General features: G+C 32.6%; 2 protein-coding genes across 2 annotated transcripts; one reads left to right on the top strand and one right to left on the bottom strand.

The window, feature by feature from the left end:
• Positions 1-2,972: 2,972 nt before the first annotated feature.
• On the bottom strand, positions 2,973-6,748 carry LOC124362484 (uncharacterized PE-PGRS family protein PE_PGRS54-like). The gene is made up of 2 exons (XM_046817027.1): positions 6,385-6,748; positions 2,973-3,739 (listed from the first exon to the last, which is right to left on the bottom strand). Exons 1-2 carry the CDS (start codon positions 6,403-6,405, stop codon positions 3,311-3,313), a joined length of 450 nt encoding a protein of 149 aa, XP_046672983.1. The 5' UTR covers positions 6,406-6,748; the 3' UTR covers positions 2,973-3,310.
• Positions 6,749-16,874: 10,126 nt separating this feature from the next.
• LOC124363546 (spore coat assembly protein ExsA-like) lies at positions 16,875-17,396 on the top strand. The gene has a single exon (XM_046818796.1). The coding sequence runs from the start codon at positions 16,875-16,877 to the stop codon at positions 17,394-17,396; it is 522 nt and encodes a 173-aa protein (XP_046674752.1).
• The last annotated feature ends 6,145 nt before the right edge of the window (positions 17,397-23,541 follow it).

Below are 23,541 nucleotides of genomic sequence, written 5' to 3'. Positions count from 1 at the left end.
TTTCCCTTGAAAAAGACGTGTTATTGTTTGTTTTTTAATGCGCCACACCAGATGGATACATGGCGAAAGGTGGTGTGGACAGGCTTTATTCCATTTACCCTGCCACCTTATAAACACGTAGGTATTCCTGAAACTTCATGCTTCTCGACCTAAAAATGCCCCAAATACAAATTTTTATTCAAATCCGGCGGTCGAAGGATACACCCCTTTCCCCTTGTTTGATGCCACGATCTTTGAAATAATAGGTTACTTTGTGTAAAACCTACAAGTTTTATCAGGTACAAGTTTCAGTGCAAATCCGTTTGTAAATAGCTGAAAATCCCATGTAGTAGCCACCATATATATTTTTACTGTGATAGATAGTGAGTTGAAGTTTGCACCAAAATATTTATCTTTTTTCCATTTTTGCAACAATTTGTACAGTTGGGGGTTACATTTGAAAATTTGGACTTGGGGTGCATTTTCTCCGGGGGGGGAGGGAATTAGGCATCTTTAACCTAAAGAAAGCCTCAAATTTTTATTTTTATTGGCCAAACCTTCTAGGAATAACACGGGTTGCACTGACTTTTGGGTCATCCTGTAGACTAGTAAATTATGTGTCATAGAATTAAAAAATAAACTTATTATTACACAAAGGGGCATCGATGGAGGGCGAATGCGTCCTGTTCCCCCAAAAGCACTCGACGATCACCTAATAATATATTTTCGACGTTTATGTCAAAACTTTGAAATATATCATAATCAAACATATAAATTCGATTATGCATATATAATAATTCAATGTTGCTAAAAACGCTCAATGTATGAATTTCACCCTCACAGCAATGAAAGTGAGATGATTTTTTATTACTTCTTGTGGTTTGCACCTGTACCGGTTACTCCCAGTACTTTAGAGCAAAATGAACTGTTACTAATTAAGAATCAGACGTTACAGAATACTCCTAAAATGGTACAGGTACTTTTACTGCTAAGCGAGTCCGAGTATTTTGTACCAGTAACGGCGGTGACAGTGCTGTGTAAAGTAACTGTATCGTAAAAGTACCTGTAACATTGACCTGTACCAGATACTACCAGTTTGTGTACCTTGTACAAAGTATCTGTTGTACCGAAGTGACCAGTTGTATTAATTTGTATTCTGTTGACAACATGAGGCAACACCGCCCTGTGCAATCTGGTGAGTCGCACAAACCTGCTCAAATTAATCTAATTTTAAAATTAAAAGTTTTAAATACAAGTTTACAAAACTACACGCCCAAGATAATGACTTTAAGAGCTCCATAACAAGACCAATACCGAACTCTTTAGAGTACCCTGTCAAGTTTAAATGTTGTGATTGTATTTGAATTTCAAATTTTTCATATAGCTCTAAAACCACATACCCATTTACAATATATTTTTACATGTCTTGTATAAAAATATCGGATCACAAGTTTCCGATTTATCAATGTTCAAAGTTGTAGTTTGCTTGAAAAGCGGGAAAAACCTATACCCATTTTCGATTCAACCGATGTGTAAACTAGAAGTTATTGTTAGTAAATTGTTTGCTTTATATGGCTAAGCGCAGAGATAAACAGGCTATACTATAATATAACTTCCGTTGTTGTAGTTCTAATAGTTAGTTTCTGATCAATTTCAAACTCTTTAATCTAACTTTTTGATCTGAGAGTAGACATCAATATTTAGCTGTAATCTTGATTCATACCTTAAACTTATTATTCTGTACGTTAATTTTATGGTTACAATTTTAGTGAAATACGCTATATATAAACTGTATTTACACAATATTTTATAAGTATAAAATAAGTATAAACTGTATAAGTCTCCTGGTGATTTGTGGTAGAGCGTGTTTTACTATACACTTCATGAACTTCGAGCTGAGCTTTGTCCTCAATTTTACAAGTTTTCTCAACTACTATACTATAAAATAACGATCTTAGAACTTAATATCTCGAATGTACGAGTACCACACTACCAGGGTACTGTATACCACAACTCCTGGTGTTTGAGACACCACCCAGAGACGATTCCTGGATGCGTCACTATTATTATAATTCGTGAAGTGAAAGATTTACTCCTGATTTTGAAAATATATCAATAATAATCTTACCAAAAGTTTTCATATATTTTTTGTTTTTATTGCTTGTCTTTATATCTCATTTACTTTGTGAATTGACACATTATTAACAAAGATTGTATATGTCACTCTTCAAATAATATAACATATAAAATATAGATTAAAGTGATATACATTTAAATTGTATATACAGTATAGGCATTTCCAAATATCTCCTAAGGGATATTTTTTACATTTTACGGTAAAATTCCGTATTTTCATCTAAAGTAAAGTAAGAGGTCTTAGTTAAGGCAAAGAAGCCCTCTCTAACACTTAATCTGGGAGCCAACACCTTAAAGGTGACTTCCGAACCACCACCAATGGACGGGCTGGCGAGTTGCTTGTAAGGACAGGATCTTTCAGCGGTCATCCATTCAATCAGCAGCCACGCTCCATGATGCTCGATTCTGTTACCCGCTACACTTCACCACTGACAACATATTCTAAACTTATTTTTCGACAATTTTGCTCAAAGGAGGAAAATAGATATAGATCTTTAATGTTCAGAGGCACTACTTTATCCTTCATAATGACAGTTATCACTACTAACTGTTTAAAAGCTAACGGAAATATACTTTGGTGAATATTATTTAATCTAATATTATCGTCACAATCACCAAAAAATGCCCTTACCAGCCTGTCTACACAAGTAACATATATGAGTAGCTTAAGTCAAAGTTCTAACCAACATTAACTTCATTTTGGGCGTTAATATAAAATGGTGGAATTGAAAAAATTTAATATTTATTAAACTGTGAAATTAATTAAAATTATGGAAATAATTATTCTAAAATAAAGTAATATATGTTTTATGTTGAATCTGCAAGTATTTTGTCCACAATATTAAATAAAACAAATATTCAAGAAAAACATTATATTTTAATTTTTAAATATACTAGCATGTACTACTGTTTTAAAACTAGACAATTATGATTTTTTACAGGTAATACAAAACAAGTTTATAGTAGTAGTTGTGGAAAACTTTGTTACGGCATTAAGAAAGAATTTAACTCAATAAGTCTTAAAATAAAATTACATTACGATTATTTTGTGTGTGTATATTTTTAATTGTGTAATTTACACTCCGAAACCAAACAAAATGGTCCTAATTTCAGTTTATAGTATTAAAAGACTAGTTTTTTTCAGTCTTGGACTGGGAATCACACAAAATAAATAACTTGAAATTGTATATTGCCTTTAATTTCCAACACCACCGACGTGGCCTACATGGCCGACCCTCTCTCGGGCACCAACATGACCGACTTCACCAACATGGCCGACCCTCCCACGGGCACCAACACGACCGACTTCACCGACATGGCGGACCCTCCTAAGGGCACCAACACCACCGACTTCACCGACATGGCCGACTCCCCCTAGGGTGCCGCCACCAATGCCGCCGACACCATCGGGGCCAACACCAGCAACACAGCCGACTCCAACTCCGAGCACCTCCGCGCTGCCACGCAACTCTACGCCATCCTTGCTGATCCTGCCGATCCCGTGGGTAGAGGCGACTCCGGGAACTTCTACAACTCCTCCTCCCAGCAAACCTCCATCATACTCTCTTTTAGTCCCCAAGTCAATAAAGCCACCGTAGGCTACTCCGACAGCCAGGACAATAAGCTAGAAAACAACAGATATATTAATAATGTTCACATTTATATAATACCATTTGGAATATTTAATTTGTTCGTGAAAAACACCTTAATGTTCGATTTAAATAGGCCAAAGTGCACTCTACTAACATCGCTGCTGAAATCTGCAACCATAATGATTAGTTTTACGAACACACATATAATAAACATTGTTGAATTGTATCAGTTACCATTCGTAATACGGCACATTCCTCATTAAAACATTTTCAATTTTCATTAGCGTAAGATTTTTTATTCATTCTAATAATATTTCAAACATTTAATTAACTAAAGAAGTAAAAGCTAAAAACTATATTAATTAGTTGAGGAGAAAAAAGCTATAAATTGGTTAGTTTAAAATATTATAAGTAATTCCCCAAGAAAGTGTACGATCTGAAACAGTTTACTTTGCAGGAACATAGTAAGTTGTGGGGAAGGGTAGAGTTCGGCTTTAAAGTAATTGGTTCTCTTAGACCCATATAAATAGCTTAAGGTTTTTTACAGTTACTCTTTTGAGTTCAAATTGATTAATTCAAACCAACCACAGCCAATCGATTTATTTATATTTATATACTATTATCAGGATATTACATATTGGAACTTGTAACTTTAAACTTGAATATCCAGTAAAAGAAACTCACAAGGCGTCCACATGCTGTTAGATAATTGTTTTAGTTAATTAAAAAGAAATATTTTAGTTTGAATATTCAGTGCTACAATATTATTTTGTATTGTTTTAAATTTATAAAATAATCGCTTTTTAAGTTTGAAAAGAATATTTTATTTAGTATTGAATATCTCAGATCTTATTTTGAAATAAATTTAAAAAAAAATTACTTCTTTTTAATCACCAAGGAAGTTTTTTTCATTCGAGAGTATTATCAAATATTTGGCGATTGATGATTATACAAAATTAAATATGTTTTTTTCTTATTATTCGAGTACAATAATTGTTAGGAATACTTCATGACTGTTTCAACTGAAACAAAATAATGTTTATTTAAGTCATCTATTTTTAATTTAAACTTTATCCCTTGTTTTTAACTGTGGTTATTACTCGTATTACAGAATAAGCATAGTTCTGCCCAGGTCTCGTTTTAAAACATGTTTAGTGGAAAGGTGATGATTGAATTGAAATTTGCAAATTTTCTAGTTGTCAGTTTTACAGTTTCACTTAGGAAAGAAAAGTTTTAATTAAGAAATAGAAATCACTTAAACACTTTCATTGTTTTATTATTCATACTATGGTACAATTCAGTCGATGAATTCTTCTTCAAATACTAGGTTAAGATAAATAAAATAAATAATAATTAAATTAATTTGTGATTTAATTCTGAAAATGATTCTCTTGGCGGTTTGTATTTCCTTTTTTTAACCACACTTATTATAACGCCATGATATTATTCAACGCTCTTTCTGAATGTTTAAGAATAGAGTTAGATCTATATAGTTTTAAAATTAAGGTTAAGAGATTTTTACTAGAAAAATGTTTTCTTATTCTGTAAAGACTATGTTAGGTACCCTGTTAGTTATTAATAAATTAAATATTATGATTATTTTGACGCAAGTCCAGGATATTTTACACCAGTAAAGAATATTTGACTTTGACTTTAACTATGGACTTATACAACATAACGCAATCTTCTGGACACAATAACTAACAGCCGTTATTTAAAATATGTCAAGTACTGCCCATTATGGATACAAAACGACAAATTAAAAAAAATATAATAATGTAAAGGTAATTTACAAAAACTTTTATTATTTTCCTTTTTTTATATCTCCCAAAACCTCAAGATGTCACCACTCAAACTTTGGAAAAAATGGTTTATATATATATATATATATATATATATATATATATATATATATATATATATATATATATATATATATATGCATTATATCTCAAATAAAAAATGTTTTTGAATTTTCATTTCATGTTAAAATAATAATTGTTCTTACGTATTGTTTTATATCTATTAAAATTACCAGATATCAGCACAACAGTACACAATATTACTGCAATCATTGTGAACACTATAAGAACCGTAGTTCTTAATAGATTCAGACTAAACGGCGCAGACGTAATATTGGCTATAGCTTGATGAGTTCGTTGGCTATTCTTAAACAATAAACCATTTCAAAATTTTTTCTCGGGTGATTCATAACATAAAACACAATTATCAAATATAATGGTGCAATTTCAAGCAACATTTAATATTATTTATTTTCGATATCTTCTAAGATTTCAAGGTGGTGACCACATAGAAGTATAGAAACCAAACAGTTTTAATTAAATATGTTTAAACATAATTTCTTATTGTAACTAAACCAATTTCCATAAAGGGACGGAGCTTTATTGTGATTGGCCGAAGCTTAATCAAGAAACAATCGACTATGACCAGCATGGCTTCCTGATCATAAGCTACCAGTTCTACTGTGAACTAAAGATGGTCCTCCACAACGAATCCGAAATATATCATGTGTAAGCAATGTTTCTCTGTTTCTGAAAAACTTAGATATTAGTTATGACACGGATCGCAAACTCGAAAAATTAGGCTAAGAACTAAGACTAATAATTAGAAAGAGGACACTTGCCTAGTGTCTAGCTAAAGAATTACCAATACTTACAACGATAGAGCTCTTCACCATTGCGATGCGGTTTGGTGCATATGCAGAAGCAGGGCGAAAGTGCAGAGATCTTGCCTTATAATGTGGGCGCTGACCCTCATATCAAACCTCTCTAGTAGTTATGATGCAAGGCCACGTGGTGCATTTATAACAATTTCACAATGAATAACGTATAGTGCATTTATTTTCTCTCCGTGGGAGATATTATATCAGGCTTAAGTATTAATAACTCAAGACTTAGGTACCAAATATGAGATAAATTGAATGTATAATAACCGTGGTACAAAATATTCCATCTATTAGACCATACATAAAAATTATTCCTTTTTGTATGAGACGCCGGACATAAAGCTGCAAAAGAATGTGAGATGGATGCTGCATATAATTCATATGATTATTGACAGCGAAATATATATATATATATATATATATATATATATATATATATATATATAAGTGAGAGATCCGGGTTCGAGTCCCAGTGGAGCAAGTACTTTTTGTGATTCAATGTTTATTGAAATTAAATTCGGCTAATGCCATTTATACTAAACGAATCAATGTAAATAAAAGTCGTTTGACAGGTATTTGGTCTTCCGATCATGTTTTAGTTTGGTTATTTAAACGCATATGTGACAGATACGGCCAAATACAAACAATTGAATCGTAAAAAGTAAGGGCTCTCTCTATATATATATATATATATATATATATATATACAGGGTGAATATAAAGTCAGACCCCCCTCTACTTTTTTCTATAGGTAATATAAGGAGATATACTTTGGGTAGTGGTGCTATATGGAAAGGAAGTTTCGTTTTATGATATTGAAACTGTTTTGTGTCCCCCAAAAATGCGAAATTTTGGGGGCAACAAAAAAATTTCAAATGGAAACCCCTATCAAGTGACCCCTCATTTTAAAGAGCATGAAAAACTTAAATAGTGGTGAAAACCAGAGATAGCGATCTCTTTTTCAACAACATAGCCAATAAAAATTGTAATTAAGTCTTTACACCTAAATTTATTTTGTTTGGGTACAGTTTCCGTCTGCGTGGGAACAGGTTTATTGGTTATTTGTGTTCTCAATGAGTGAGGCATGCAATGGATGAAGATTCCAATGTTAGAAAGTAAACTGATAAGGAGTTTATTGTCAATGAGTGACTGGGCTTTCCCGGTTCGAAGTACAGTTAGTACAAACTAGTCCATTCTTTGTTTCAATCTTGTGAGAACAGGTCATACTTTGACAGTAGTTATTATCTTAGTGGATCATTATTATCCAGTGTTATTGTGTGGTTACTGTTCCGTGAAGTATTTTGAGAAGTTTTTATGTGTTTTAGTGTTATTACAATAATTTATTTAGATGCACTTTCGCAATGTAAGTTTTAAATAATATTATCTAATTAATACTGATTACGAGTAAAAATGGCACGTAGTCACGAAGATAAAGTAGAAATGATATTTACTTTCGGGGCTTCGAATGAAAATTATCATGAGGCAGAAAGGCGGTTTAATTTGGCACATCCTGATAGACCTGTGACAAGGAAATACTTAAGAACTTTAGTAAATAAGTTCCGAGAATTTGGTTCTATCAAAGATGCCCCACGCTCAGGTCGGCCTCCTTTAGGCGGTGACAAACACAATTTGTTGAAGATCCGCAGCAGTCCACCAGATTAGTAGCAAATCTTTGTGATGTTTTCCAAATGTCTGTGGTAAAGTTACTGAAAAAATAAATAAATTTTACGCTTATAAAATTAAGCTTATCCATGAGTTAAACGAAGACGATCCAGACCGTTGTCTACAATTTTGTGAAGAAATGGAAGCACTAATTTCTGCTCATCCATTGTTTGTTCGAAAATTGTGTTTAGTGATGAATGCATTTTTTTTGTCAATGGAGATGTGAACAAACACAACTGCAGGTACTGGGACACAGAAAGTCCCCATGTTTTCCGTGAATCTCGCGCCCAGTACCCAGAAAAAGTTAATGTGTGGGCCGGGATTTTTGGGAATCACTTTATAGGACCATTTTTTATTAATGGGAATCTCAATGGTCAACTGTATTTGGAAATGTTACAAGAATCAATTTTTCCTGCAATAAATACTGTTATTAGGGAGAATCAACATGAATTTGAAGAATAAATCATTCATTTCCAGCAAGATGGTGACCCACCACATTATAATCGTGCTGTACGACATTTCCTGGGAACTCAGCTACGTGGTCAGTGGATTGGTAGGCGTGGTGTAATAGAATGGCCTGCACTGTCTCCGGACCTTACACCATGAACTTTTTTCTATGGGGTCACATAAAATCCTTGAAGATTTAAGAAACAGGATTATTGATTCTTGCAACCAAATACCACCTCAGACTTTCACCCAAACGTCAGAGAAGCGTTCACCCTACGTTTGTCTCACTGCCAATTATTAGGAGGGCTTCAGTTTGAACATTTTGAACATTTGATTTGACTTCTTGACGTGGTGAGTTATTAAAATTGTTCTGGTAATACTGGCTATTATTTCAGATTAGGAAAGAGATAGCAAATCTCTGGTTTTCATCACTATTTAAGTTTTTCATGGTCTTTAAAATGAGGGGTCTCTTGATAGGGGTTTACATTTGAAATTTTTGGTTTGCCCCAAAATTTAACAATTTTGGGGGACACAAAAAATTTTCAATATCATAAAATAAAACTTTCTTTCCATATTGCACCACTACCCAAAGGATATCTCCTTATATTACCTATACAAAAAAGTAGAGGGGGGGTCCTGACTTTATATTCACCCTGTATATATATATATATATATATATATATATATATATATATATATATATACAGGGTGTACATAAAGTCCTGCACGGGTTATAATATTTTCCTGAACGATAACAGATACATAAACAAGATTTGGTGCATCAATACTACACCTAAAAATCTACTTTTTGAAGGAACTATCAGTTTTCTGTAATATCATGGGGGACGTCCCGCAAGGAGTCAGAAGGAAATCTTAAATAGGAGCATAGGTCAATATGGACATCATTTTAAAGGGCTTATCTAGCAGAATTTAATGCCGCAAACCCGCACTCAAAAAGATTTATCCAGTACAAAATGGCGGCTGTTCAAAGATTTTACTTGGTTACATTTTATTAGTAGCCATAACCCCAGTAAAGCAAAAACTGCAAACCAAACAAATACTGCAGCTAACTACTACATTATGCTTGTCAGTCGTACAAAAGTGAATTATGACATTAGTTATCCTCAAGGGTTACAAATTTGGTCCTAATACAACCGTGTCCAAAAAAAAAAACTGAACAACTTTATTAGATTGTAATTATTTTAATAACACACATATAAAAAGAATTTTTTGATTTAAAGTAACACGCATAATCTTAAGTTATTTTGGGTACAACCTTTATTTGTGAACCTCAACATGGTTTCCATTGTTGGCAAAAAGATAGTTCGATTCGGCTATCTAACTCTGCCCACACTCGATGACGCATTTCCTCATTAATTTTGGAAAAGGCCGTGATAATCCTTAGTCTCAATTCTTGAATGTTTAACACTTTAGACTTGAAAACCTGGTCTTTTACAAATCCCCAGACAAAAAAATCACATGGTGTTATGTCTGGGGACCGTGGGGGCCAGGCTATGGAACCACCGCGCCCAATCCACCGACGAGGGAAAGTGTCATCAAGTGATTCTCTTACAAATAAGTTCCAGTGCGGAGGGGCACCATCTTGTTGAAAAAAAACGTTGGGCTGTAGGTCTTCTAGCTGTGGGGTAAGCGTAGTTTTCTAGCATGTCTAAGATAAATGTTACCATTAATTGTTTTTTTCATTGAAGAAAAACGGGCCAAATAAAGTCTGTCATAGGGAAATAGCACACCACACATTTAACTTGGGACTGTCTCGAACATGTTCCCGAACTTGATATGGTCTTTCTGTACCCCAAATACGCACGTTATGTTTATTCACTTTTCCACATACATGGAACGTGGCCTCATCAGAAAACACTACCTTCTTTAGAAAGTTCTCATCAGCAGTTAAACGATCAAGCACAGTAACTGCAAAGTGTTTACGTTTAAGTTTGTCATCTGGAGTAATTTGCTGCAAAATTTGCAGCTTATAAGGTTTCATTTTCAAATTTTTCTTTAAAATTCTTTGAACACTGGATTTTGATAAAATTTAACTCACGTGCTGCAGTGCGAATAGATTTTTGAGGACTCCGTAGAAATGTTTGTTGCAACGTTCTCATAGCTTCATTTGGCAGTTTAGGCCTACCATTGTTTTTTTGAATGTTTTATGCTGCCAGTTAACATGAACTTATCATACCAGGCTCGAATGCTGTTCCTTGATGGTGGATGGCGACCATAGCGTGTTCTAAACCTTCTTTGCACTACAATATCTGATTTGGTTTCAATGTACCACTCAAACACACTGCGCTTTCTCCTGTGCATTCATAGTGACTGCTTTATTGTAGGTTACGTTTTGGGGTTAAGCAGTTTGAGCAAACAACAATGAAACAGCTGATCTTTTACAACTAACATTAAAAAAAAACTTTATAAACTCTACCTTCATGTGGTCATGCTTATAATAATCTAAATTTAACTTTGCGGATTTTATTAGGCTTTAAAGTTGTTCAGTTTTTTTTGGGACAACGGTGTATATTGATAACGGGGAAACCCTGATAACAGTAACAATTAGAAATCTCAGCGACCTATGACGATCGGAAACACTTCCTGTTTTCATAAAGTGTTGAAGTTCTCCCTACAGTTGTTCTAGAAATTGGCTGCCTCTCGTGAAAGTAGTCATTAAATAAATGGGCATGCTTCCTCGTATGATCGTCTGTTATTTCCCCAACCAACCATCATAAGAAGTGTTATACGTTCACGTTCGTCAAGCGACATAGTGTAGTTGAAGAACTACAAGCAATACGACAAACTCTTTTGTACTAAAGCGCACTGATAAAATGGATGGACAGCACTGCTAAAACAAGAAAACTAGAATAGCCTACTATGAATAGACTGGCTAATAGGAAAGTCCTAACTGCGACCCAAAGATAAGAGATTTCTAATTGTTACTGTTATCAGGTTTTTCCCCATTATCAATATATTAGGACCAAATTTGTAACCCTTGAGGATAACTAATGTCATAATTCACTTTTCTACAACTGACAAGCATAATGTAGTAGTTAGCTGCAGTATTTGTTTGGTTGCAGTTTTGCTTTACTGGGGTTATGGCTACTAATAAAATGTAACTAAGTAAAATCTTTGAACAGCCGCCATTTTGTACTGGATAAATCTTTTTGAGTGCGGTTTGCGGCATTAAATTCTGCTAGATAAGCCCTTTAAAATGATGTCCATATTGACCTATGCTCCTGTTTAAGATTTCCTTCTGACTCCTTGCGGGACGTCCCCCATGATATTACAGAAAAACTGATAGTTCCTTCAAAAAGTAGATTTTTAGGTGTAGTATTGATGTACCAAATCTTGTTTATTTATCTGTTATCGTTCAAAAAATATTATACCCGTGCAGGACTTTATGTACACCCTGTATATATATATATATATATATATATATATATATACGACAGCGTCAATTTTTCCTACAAGAATGTCTTTAACTAGCTCGTTGAGGTGTTCCGTCTTTTTTTTATATGATCATGCTACTTTCCCATATTTTTGATTATTTTGATATTTTTATTTTTCCATAAAATGTGAAAAACCTCTGCCATTGATTTTATTTACTTGTGCGTTTATGGTATATAAGATTACTTTAGGGCCAATAGTCACAAGAAATGAATACACGTTTGCGTCAAAAGGTTTCCCTCTTTTCTATTTTTCAACTATAAACATATGTCTTAGTTAAATATGTTGTAAACATAAAATTCCTAAACTTCAAAAAGTCAGACCAAAAACAAATTTCCCTCTCAACCACAAAAACACGGATGAAAAAGTACAGAAAATGTAAAAAATATGTTATCTAACGTAATAAGGTTTTCAAGTTGCTTATTTTGTATGATGCCCATTCCAAGAATGAGAAAAACAAGGCTTTTAATACTATAAACTAGAATCTGGAACATTTTGTGGGGTATCAGAGTGTAAACTATATTATTAAAAATATATGTACATATTCAAATATAGCGTACTTGTATTTTTAGAATCATTAGAATCCATATCCACTAATAAAAATTGCTTTCTATACCTGTAAATAAATAATAAATTGCAATTTTTCGACACAGTAATAAATAAAGTATATTGAAAAAGTAAAAAGAAATAAAATTTTCGTTTATCTCCTGTAAATTCTTCTTTGAAGAAAACATATGTCTTAGTTAAATATGTTGTAAAAACTATGGTATACGGATTTCCATGTTATTTAATCATTCTTTGAATTTACTAACCTCTTTCCATTCGTGAAAAAACTTATGTCCACCTTTGGCGTAATGGAATATAATCTTTTTTAGTCTTTCTAGAAACAATTTACTGTAATGCCTTGATAACAGAATAAAATAGATTATAGTAATAACTAAGTGAAATAATGTTTGATAATTTTATAAATGTTGAAAGAAGTTGCAAAAATATAATTTATTAATTAAATACTAACAGCTTTTTAATTCCTCCACTTACGTAAGCCCCAAAAATGAAATTAATACTGGTTAGAACTTAGTTATTCTACTCTTATGTGTCTCTTGTGTAACCCAGGCTCATAATGGTATTTTTGTGGTGATTGTAACGACACATACATGTGTGTGTGTTTTTTTCTCTTTTGAGCAATGTATTACGAGAATATGTTTAGTTGAGAATACGAAATTCTGTCGTTAAAATGCACTAATGGTGGGAGTTTTAGAAACCTCAATTCAAATTTTGCATACGTGTAAATTATTCAGTTAAGTGAATAAATTTACCAAAAGTTCATAAATAGCCAAAACACCTCCAAGTCCAAATTGATGAAACCGTTCTTCAATAAAGTGGTAGTAAAGTTCATCCCACGAACATACTGAACAGACATCAATGATTCCTTTTCAAGAGAACATGGATGTTTCTCATATGTATGGCTTATGTCTTTCTGAGCGTAATTGGTTTAGATTATTTTGGATTATGGAGAACGTCTCTAGTCTTACCTGGTGTTATGGTAATAAGCTCTCACAATAATCTTCATGGGTCTGGAGATGCTTTTTCTTAGGTAATGTAAAGGTTTTCCCATACAGTTGTAGATTTCTTTTTAGTTTTAGGAGTTACATTCAACATTTAGAATTAAATAGAAACTGAGTACAGAATTTTAAATTTACCGATAAGATGGAGAAAATAAATAAAAGAAAATATATTGGGTCGCTGTTTTCAAAATAGGACTGATTTTATTTTTACGTAAGTTAAGAAAATTCAGATTCGAGATGTACTCAGATTAAAATGTGTAAAACAAAAGAATACAAAGTATAACTATGAAATTATATGATGAACACTTAGAATTAGTATACTCTTATATGCATCTTGTGTCACCCAGGCTCATAATGGTATTTTTGTGGAGATTTTAACAATATTATTAGATTAAATGATTCCATTTACCGACGTATATATATCTGAAGCTTATAAACATTCGTTAGTGACAACTGTTCTTAAGAAGGATAACATAGTGCCACACGCAAAATTTAAGGATACATTATTTGTACGACTGGTGAGAAATTTAATGCAATTAGTATATTCTTATTTTGTACCTAAAGTAAGTACCTACTCGTTTTAAAAATATTATGAACGAAATTTAATACATAGCTTTTATGAGGAATATCCACTAAGATTTTCAGCCATTTTGGGCCTAAAACTACCTCATATTATAGGAATAAAAGTAAACCCTATAATAAAATCCTATTTTTTCTTAATTTTGTAGTGATTCGTGTTCTTGGAGTCGTACTACAGATACGCGAAAGAAGTTGGCCTTTTTTATAAAGTTCTGTTATTTTTCAGTATCATCACGTCTTAACGGAATTCAATTAAATACCAAAAATGAGCCCTTGCCTTATAGTAATAGCTGGTCCAGTGGTTGAGCAATATCATCATGCTGGTAGGATCTATCTTGACGATAAGCTCTCTTTTTAAGAAGACGTATAGATTATTATGTATTTTTCTCCTGACCTAACCCATTTGAAAAATGCTTTTCACCAAAGAATTCATAGTATGGTTGGTTGAACTCTAAGAGTTCTGTCACTAAATTCAGAAGTGCCTAAATGTTCTAATCTGGAGCCTCTATTTTTATTAGAGTTAACAACTATAATATTATAGTCTTGAATAATTTGCAAAGGTCTATTTACCGAAGGTGACAGACTAAACATTATATGAAAATGCTTTGCCAGCTGCTTAACTCTTTCTCAGCAATCGTCAGTCCTCTTCCTCTTAGTAGTTCTATACTACCGTGCATGGTAGCAAAGAAGTTAGCGTTCAAGTGAAGGTCTTTGAATGTATCTAATACAATCAAATTTTTGATCGTTTGGTGCAATATTTGGTGATTTAATAGTGTTTTTATGTTTATTTCCGGCTTTTTTAACACCAGCACTGATGTTAACACTAGTGTAAACTATCAGTAGCCCATTATAACAGCAAATTATACTTTTAGGAAATAAGGCTAAAGAAATTAAAAAATCAAACTATGAGAATAAAAGTAACCATCCACTAAAGCTAAATTTTCTTTCTGGTTTTGTTCCAAACTAGTATTAAATTTAAAACAAAAACCTTACAAATTTAATCGGGAACAAGTTCAACAACATGTTTAGGGCATCCAAAGTATATGTTAACACTTTTCAGATTCTGACAGAAACATAAAATTCCTAAACTTCAAAAAGTCAGACCAAAAACAAATTTCCCTCTCAACCACAAAAACACGGATGAAAAAGTACAGAAAATGTAAAAAATATGTTATCTAACGTAATAAGGTCAAACAGATACTGCTGTTCTATCCAAAGAGTTTAAATTTTCCGTGGCCCATAAATCCGTGAAAGTTCTGGATTTAAATAGAGTCGCTGTTCCTAGCTATCTCGAACTTATTGTTGTCGACAATGTAAATTGCATTACAATCGTTAGTACATAAAATAACTACAACTAAATAAAATACCGTATAACTAAAAGTCATTATCAATTAAAAAAAAAAAACATGGCTGTAGTATTCTTTGAGAATTAAAACTGAGGAACAGGGTGACCTATTTCGGTGAGTCCAGTCTCTTATTGGATTAACTTCCACAAATTTAAATTTCAGGGCTTTATCGATGCTTGGGAAAGATGACACAGTAAGAGTTTTACAAATACCTACAAATAGAAGATTATACACATTTTGAATGCCTGCAAATATACTTTTCTAAGTAAAGATTCCACTTTTGAGCTAAAAATAGCCAAAATCCTTCATAAATACAAAGAACATTTTTCAGACAAATCCAGACGTAAATTAATTCCTCATTCCAAAGTCCTACACATGTATAGCCAACGAAAACCTCCGTGAGCTCCTCATGGATGGCATGTTCTACTCAGTAGTTTCTTTTATGGCGCTGGTGGGGCTCTCAACTTTCCAATGCATCAGATGTCAAGCCTGAACTTTAATAATCTGGACAATGTGTAACATTTGTGTCAATTTTTTCTGAATTTGATATGTAGTGTTTTAATAACATACTTCTTATAATACAGTATTTCTGTTATCTGTTGTATATTTATTCAGTATCACTGTCTTAGTGACTTTTAAGTTAATTAATTTTAAATTATTTTAACACAAAAATCACTATAATAAATGTTATAATAAAATAATTTTATATCATCATTCAAATTAAATTATAATTAATCTACGAATACTACTAAAATAATTAGTACGATTTACAATAGCTGCGAAATCACCTGTTACTATAGCACTACAGTTATATGTAAAGTTTTGTGGTCAATAAAGATTTGGATTTGGATTATAGAAAGAAAATACATTTCCCGTCACATTTTTGTCATCATGGAAAATATCTAAAGCTTTAGTGGATGGTTACTTTTATTCTCATAGTTTGAATAAGTTTATTCTCAATGATTAAATAACATGGAAATCAGTATACCATAGTTTTTACAACATATTTAACTAAGACATATGTTTTCTTCAAAGAAGAATTTACAGGAGATAAACGAAAATTTTATTTCTTTTTACTTTTTCAATATACTTTATTTATTACTGTGTCGAAAAATTGCAATTTATTATTTATTTACAGGTATAGAAAGCAATTTTTATTAGTGGATATGGATTCTAATGATTCTAAAAATACAAGTACGCTATATTTGAATATGTACATATATTTTTAATAATATAGTTTACACTCTGATACCCCACAAAATGTTCCAGATTCTAGTTTATAGTATTAAAAGCCTTGTTTTTCTCATTCTTGGAATGGGCATCATACAAAATAAGCAACTTGAAAACTCATGTTGTCTTTAATTTGTTTTATTTTTCTCCACTCCATAGTGAATATAACGAGCCTCCATTTTATGAGGTATGGAAATCAATGAATACACTGGATAACAATGAGGTATGGAAATCAATGAAGACACTGGATAACAGTGAGGTATGGAAATCAATGAAGACACTGGATAACAATGAGGTATGGAAATCAATGAAGACACTGGATAACAATGAGGTATGGAAATCAGTGAAGACACTGGATAACAGTGAGTTATGGAAATCAATGAAGACACTGGATAACAATAAGGTACGGAAATCAATGAAGACACTGGATAAAAATGAGGTATGGAAATCAGTGAAGACACTGGATAACAGTGAGTTATGGAAATCAATGAAGACACTGGATAACAATAAGGTACGGAAATCAATGAAGACACTGGATAACAATGAGGTATGGAAATCAATGAAGACACTGGATAACAATGAGGTATGGAAATCAGTGAAGACACTGGATAACAGTGAGTTATGGAAATCAATGAAGACATTGGATAACAATAAGGTACGGAAATCAATGAAGACACTGGATAAAAATGAGTGTATGGAAATCAATGAAGACACTGGATAACAGTGATTCAGTCAGTTAATTCATAACAGTTGCTAAAAGATATTTGTTCATTTAAATCAAAGTTGATATCCATTCAAAGGATGCAAACACAATCTCCACCCTTTTCCTTCTTTACGGGTCTTTCATCAACTCCGCCGTCTCTCCCTGGGACACCACCAACTCCAACGGAGCCAACACCACCGACTCCACCGACAGAGCCTAATCCGAGCACCTCTCCACTGCCGTGCCTCTGCGCGCTGTCCTCGGCGATCCTGCCGATCTCATCGTCTGTGGCCATACCCATGTCAATATATCCTGGTGCACTGTAGGCTACTCCAATAACCAGGGCTATGAGCTAGGAAGAAAAAGAGGTAGATTAATAATGTTCATATTTATATAATTTCCTTTGTAAAATTTAATTTGTTCATCAAAAACACTTAAATGTATTGAAGTAGTCCAATGTGCACTACTGATGCCGCTGCATAAATCTCAAATTATAATTTTATTATATCAGTTTTATGAACTATAGGAAAAAGTTGTTAAATTGCATTCGTTATCTTTCGTTATACAAGCTTCAATTTTTATTGGTGTAACAATATTTGTAAAATCCTAAAAATACCTCAGAACATTTAATACATTAAAGAAGCAAACGCTAAAATAATATATTGTTTTATAAGTAGAAATAGAATTGAAAACTGATAGGTTTAAAATATTATAATTAATTCCTCAAGAAAGGATACGGTGTGAAACGGGTTTAGTTGCTGGAAGTTACGTGTAGGGAAGGGGAGAAATAAAATTCAAAGTAATTGGTTGTCATAAACCATATAGCTTATGATTTCTTACGGTTACTATTTCGAGTGCAGATAGATTAATGTCGAGAGTCAATCGCATTCACTGGTATTAGTGTAATTAGATTATTAACAATTCTAAGGGTATATTATATTATAAAACTCCCAGATTCAGAAACTGTGGCTACAAATGTAGGTTTTATAAATAAAATAATTGTATCTATTTCTAGAGATATAATGAAAGAAATACTTGAGTATACTGGCCAGTTTAAGCGAGGAAATGTATAGTAATTTGAATAATACTTAATACTTAAATATTTTTAGAAGAAATTCGTTCACATTCCGTTTTCAAGATTAATTTTGAATTTCCAGAGATGAGTCAAGTTTTATAATAGGAACTTTAACCATTTTAAATTAATTTAGTCTAATAGAATTTGGAAAGATATATTTACAATTTTATAAGAAAATTACATATTGAAACTTATAACATTAGACTTGAAAATGCTAAACCAGGCATGCACAAGGATACTACAAGTTTTTACAAAAATATTTTATTTAATTGAGAAGAAATATTATTTTTGTTGGACACTTGTGAAATAAAAGTTTTAATTACGTTATATAAACAACCTATAGCACTTTCATTGTTTTTTATTCGTCCTATGTACATTTTAAATTCAAAGAATTCATCTTTAAATACTAGGGTAAGGGAATTCGATGCTCCAAAACAACTAAAAAAATCGTTTTAGCTTAGCATTGTTAGCTATTGAATTATGAACAACAATAACACAACACTTTATTGTTTAGGGATATGGTTAGGCCTAAAACTGTAATTAGTCAAAGCCCTGCAAACTTGGACTGCAATTTGCAGAGCGTTGTTGCTCTACACTTCACAATAAGTAACTCAGGTTTTATCTATTGTTTCATATCTTAGTTTTATTTAGTGGTCTTTGGAACATTTGTTTGTTTTCATGCTAAACGTTTATGAGTTGCTGAATCTAATTTTACATCTGTACTTTTGTAGTACATTGGTATTATCCAGACGCCACTATTTTTGAAAGAGTTTTTCTTACCGGAGAACTAAATAGCTGTATTACTAGAAATAAGAGACTTCATTTGGCTTATTTGGAAAATTGCATAACTATCGGTTCTTGTTTTCTGCATCCGAAAAAGAAAGCGACCTCGGCTAGAAGGTGGCCACTCCGTCCCTATTTACCATTTGTTACGTCTAAACCAAATGTGTAGGCGTCACTATGATGTTACCGGTACAAAAATATCATAATAATGAGAAAACGTGAAGCCTTGCAGCCCCAATTATAATAAGAACTTTATAAAGGTAATTACCTTACTGCAGCGTAATATAATCCAAATCATGAAACAATACGCTGAATCTGTTGCCAAACTTCAGTCACAACTATCCGCAAAATAGGTTTTTTCTGTTTTTAGGCACAAAACTGAATATATCAAGATAACCGTAAGATCTACGATACTGAAACTTTTTTGTGGATTATCTATACAATATATATTATAATATTTTGAAATTATTTGTTGATATAAAATATTACATAACTAGCATTTTAGGATTTAACAAGTATTTTGTAAGCATATAGTTTTACCATTCTTCTAACAAATCTATGGATATGAAAATATATCAATTTTAAGCATTTCAGTATCTTTCATTTGGGCGCATAACAAAAGAATTACCATGGCAGGGTTTTTTAGAATATCTATTTTTTTAAATACATATTTCATACAAAAAAGCTGTTTGTATTTTAAACAGAAACAGAAAAAGATAAAAACATAATTATTGTTTAGTCAAGTACCTAGAATCAATACAAAATATTTAAAAGATTTAAAGTAATAAACAAATAATTTTCTACTTGAAGTATAGAATCTCCATAAGGAAAATTAAAAAAAAAACTATAGTAATTTAACACAATTAACTAATGATTTAATTCTGATGACTATGATTCTGCATTCTCTGAATTAGAACTGAATATAAGACGAATTAAAAAAAATAAAAGTGATATAGGTGGTTTATATTTCTTAATTGTAGTTTGAAGGCTACACTACAAATCTTTGAAATAATAAAGATTTAAAATAACAGCAAAAAAGTTGTCGACACGTTGGCAGCCTGTGATAACAAAAGCAATACTGACCATAGTTAGTTAACAATGCTTATTATTAGCAGTTTCGGCTTGTTCTCTGTGGGCTGGAGATGGTTTTCTACAGGGAACCCGAAATATTTCCGAAATTTAAGTGTGTAAGCAATGTTTCAATGCATTGGAGAACTTAGATGTGGTTATGACTTCGGCCGCAAATTCTGAGAACGTTATTTTAAGAACTAAGAATAATAATTAGACGTAGGACACTTACCTAGCATCCAACTAAAGAATTAGCAATACTTACAAAAAGAGCTCTCTTGACCATTGTGAGGCGTTGCGGTGCAGGCGCAGAAGTGCAGTGACCTTTCCTCTCAGTAGAACACGTGGACGCTGCCCTTCCTCTAGTAGTGCAAGTGCAAGGCCACTTAGATTATTTCCAAAAAGACCAAAACAAGAATGTCTTACAGTACAAAAAGTTCACGTGGTAGACTTTCACAATTCCACAATGAATAATGTATTTATTTCCTTCTGAAGGAGATATCACACTTATTATTGTCGTGACGCAGTATGAGATAAATTGTGTGTGTGATAACCGTCACCATTATCACACAATATTCCATTCTGGTGGACTCGTCATATTTTAAATCCTGAGAAAATATGAGATAAATAGAGTGTACGAGAACATAAATAAAAAGAATTCTAGTTTAGGACTAAAAAATAATGTGAGATGGACGGTGTATGTAATTCATGTGACCATTGACCCAACAATAATCTTATTGATTTTATAAGGTATAGTACACGTCCAATTTAACGATGTTGAAACTCTGCCTGCCCTATACCTTGTTTATACCTTGCATTTAAAAACTATTTTCAGAATTCCTCACTCTAAATGTTTTGGTGTGGAGTAAATATCCAAATAAAAATGTAAATTTGTATTTAAAAAAAAACTTTAACTGTACATTTTAGCAAATATTAAGATTGCAGACCTTGCTCAGTACTGCAATAAGGATAAAGTTACTATCTAACTGTTAGTATAAATTTCAAGATTGTTATAACCCCTATCTTATTTATCTTTCGACGGAAGTAGCTTCTTAAATCTGTGTATATTATATATGTTTTCAATATCCGAAACAAGGCAAAATCACCTATGGAACAAAAAGATTCTAAGACCGGGCTAAATTACAATGGCCATAAATACAATTTTTAGGATATTTCCTTGATGTGACAACAAAAATAACTCAACATTGACATTGGGAATACACAAGTGTTCAAACACGTGAATAGCCTACAAAATTGAGTGTAAAGCCGTAGGTAACTAACTGCAAAGTCTAAATACAATTTTTGAAGTACATACAATCGTCGAAATACATTGCTTATATTTTTCAATCCATCGTATTATATCGTCAATATTTTCACTAGGAACTAAGAACTTCGATAAGAACTTTGATTTATGGTGTGACTTATGATGTGACTTATGGTGACTTATGATGACTTATGATTGACCAATGAGTTTTTTCACATTGGTCAAAAATAGTTCTAGTGTTACTGAAATCGTTGAAACTACTCAATCAATTACATGAATATTAGATGCATTGCAATGCAAATGAATTGCGAGCGAACCCGTGGGTAAATGCTAATAATAATAATTGCGAAACAGTTTGTTTTGCTTTCACGCATAAACTATTTAACAGATTGTACTGAAATTTTTTTCAAAAATCCTCCCGGGCAACGTCCCACTGTTCTTTAAAGCAGCAAGAAATCCAATCTTGGTTTCTAAAGCTGTGTATTCGTAATGTGAATTGAAAAAACCTGTTAATTGTAATCAACCGTTCTGTTTAAAGCATTATATTATGACAGCACTACCAAATTTTTACTAATTTAACCAAATAATTTTAATTTGTTTACAAAACATTCACAGAGCGAAAGCATACCAAAAGTAACAACACTTCTTAATTCAACATCGTATCCACAAGGTAAACCAATTAATTTATGGACCAGGACTTTTCTTAACGAACTAAATTGAGATTTGTACACATGTGACATTAGTGTCCTTAGAGATTGTGTGACGGCGTAGGCCTACTTACCGTAGCTGAAGGAACAAAGACAGAGGGTCTGGGCAGTGGGCATTAGCATGATTCAACAATAAATACAATGTTTATGACAAAAAATTGCAGACGAGACATCGCAATCCATTTGTCACGAATACGATAGTTTGTTTAATGTAGTATACGATACTGATTAGACATATAAATAATGATATAATTCCTGGATAGAGATTGATACTGGTGTGGTGAATATGGATTCAAAAGCAAGAACATTACTTTATTGTATTTTGTATCATTTTTTACTTATACATAGTGGCGCATACTTCCCCAGAAGAGAAATTTAAAGGCGTTATACGTTAATTAAATAAAACATTTTTAGGCAAGAAAACACATTCATTATATGAAATTACTTACATATTACCATACAATGCTATAGCAGTTGTTCGAAATGTCCTCCTTGATTTTGTATACACTTCACAAAACGACTGAGAACAGAATTACTTTTAGCAACAAAGGTTTATCGTTACTAATAAGTTCAAATGCATTTCTAATTAGGTTTCTGACTTCGTCAAGATTTTGCTATTTTGAAGCATAGAGAGACTTCTTTATAATATCCCACAGTGAAAAATCGCTTGGGGTCAGGTCTAGCAAGTTTGCATACCAATCTATTGTACCACGGTGACCAATCCATTCATTAAATGTGTTAGTATTTAAAAAATCTCGAAATTGGATACCGAAATGTGCTGGGGCACCATCTTGTTGCCAGATGAGCGAATGAATATTGAAAACAGGATTGTTTCTGAGCTCGGGAATTACTAAACCGTAAGTAACTTTATGAATTAACATTTCCTTGAAGAAAATAAGGACAAATTAGTGCAGTACTCGAAATAACTCCCCATACCAAAACACGAGGCACTTTGAGTTCTGCTTGGATTACGTTTTGAGGATTTACATCCGACCTGTACACGCAGTTATGCCCGATTAACGCGTCCATTTCGTTTGGAACATGCCTCATCACACCACAAAATGTATCGCAAGAAATTTGGATCAGCCTCTGAGCTGTTAATTATTATCTCACAGAATCGCCTATCGGAATCATCCTCATGCAGCGCTTGGAGTAAAGATGGACGGTATGGCTTAAATTTTAATCGCTTTACAATTCTTTGCACACTTCCTCTTGATATTTCCAGTTCAGCAGATGCCTTACGAATCGATTACCGGGACTGGCTAC

The sequence above is a fragment of the Homalodisca vitripennis genome, chromosome 5, assembly GCF_021130785.1.
Source record: "Homalodisca vitripennis isolate AUS2020 chromosome 5, UT_GWSS_2.1, whole genome shotgun sequence".
Classification (NCBI taxonomy): domain Eukaryota; kingdom Metazoa; phylum Arthropoda; class Insecta; order Hemiptera; family Cicadellidae; genus Homalodisca; species Homalodisca vitripennis.
The sequence above is the reverse complement of the archived record's forward strand: the minus strand, read 5'-3'. Positions and strand labels throughout refer to the sequence as shown.

Excerpts from the sequence above, each read along its gene's own strand:
- LOC124362484 (XM_046817027.1), bottom strand. The coding sequence starts at position 6,405 with ATGGTGAAGAGCTCTATCGTT. Across the intron at positions 3,740-6,384 it reads TGGTGAAGAGCTCTATCGTT|CTTATTGTCCTGGCTGTCGG; the intron begins GTAAGTATTGGT and ends GTTGTTTTCTAG.
- LOC124363546 (XM_046818796.1), top strand. The coding sequence starts at position 16,875 with ATGAATACACTGGATAACAATGAGGTATGGAAATCAATGAAGACACTG.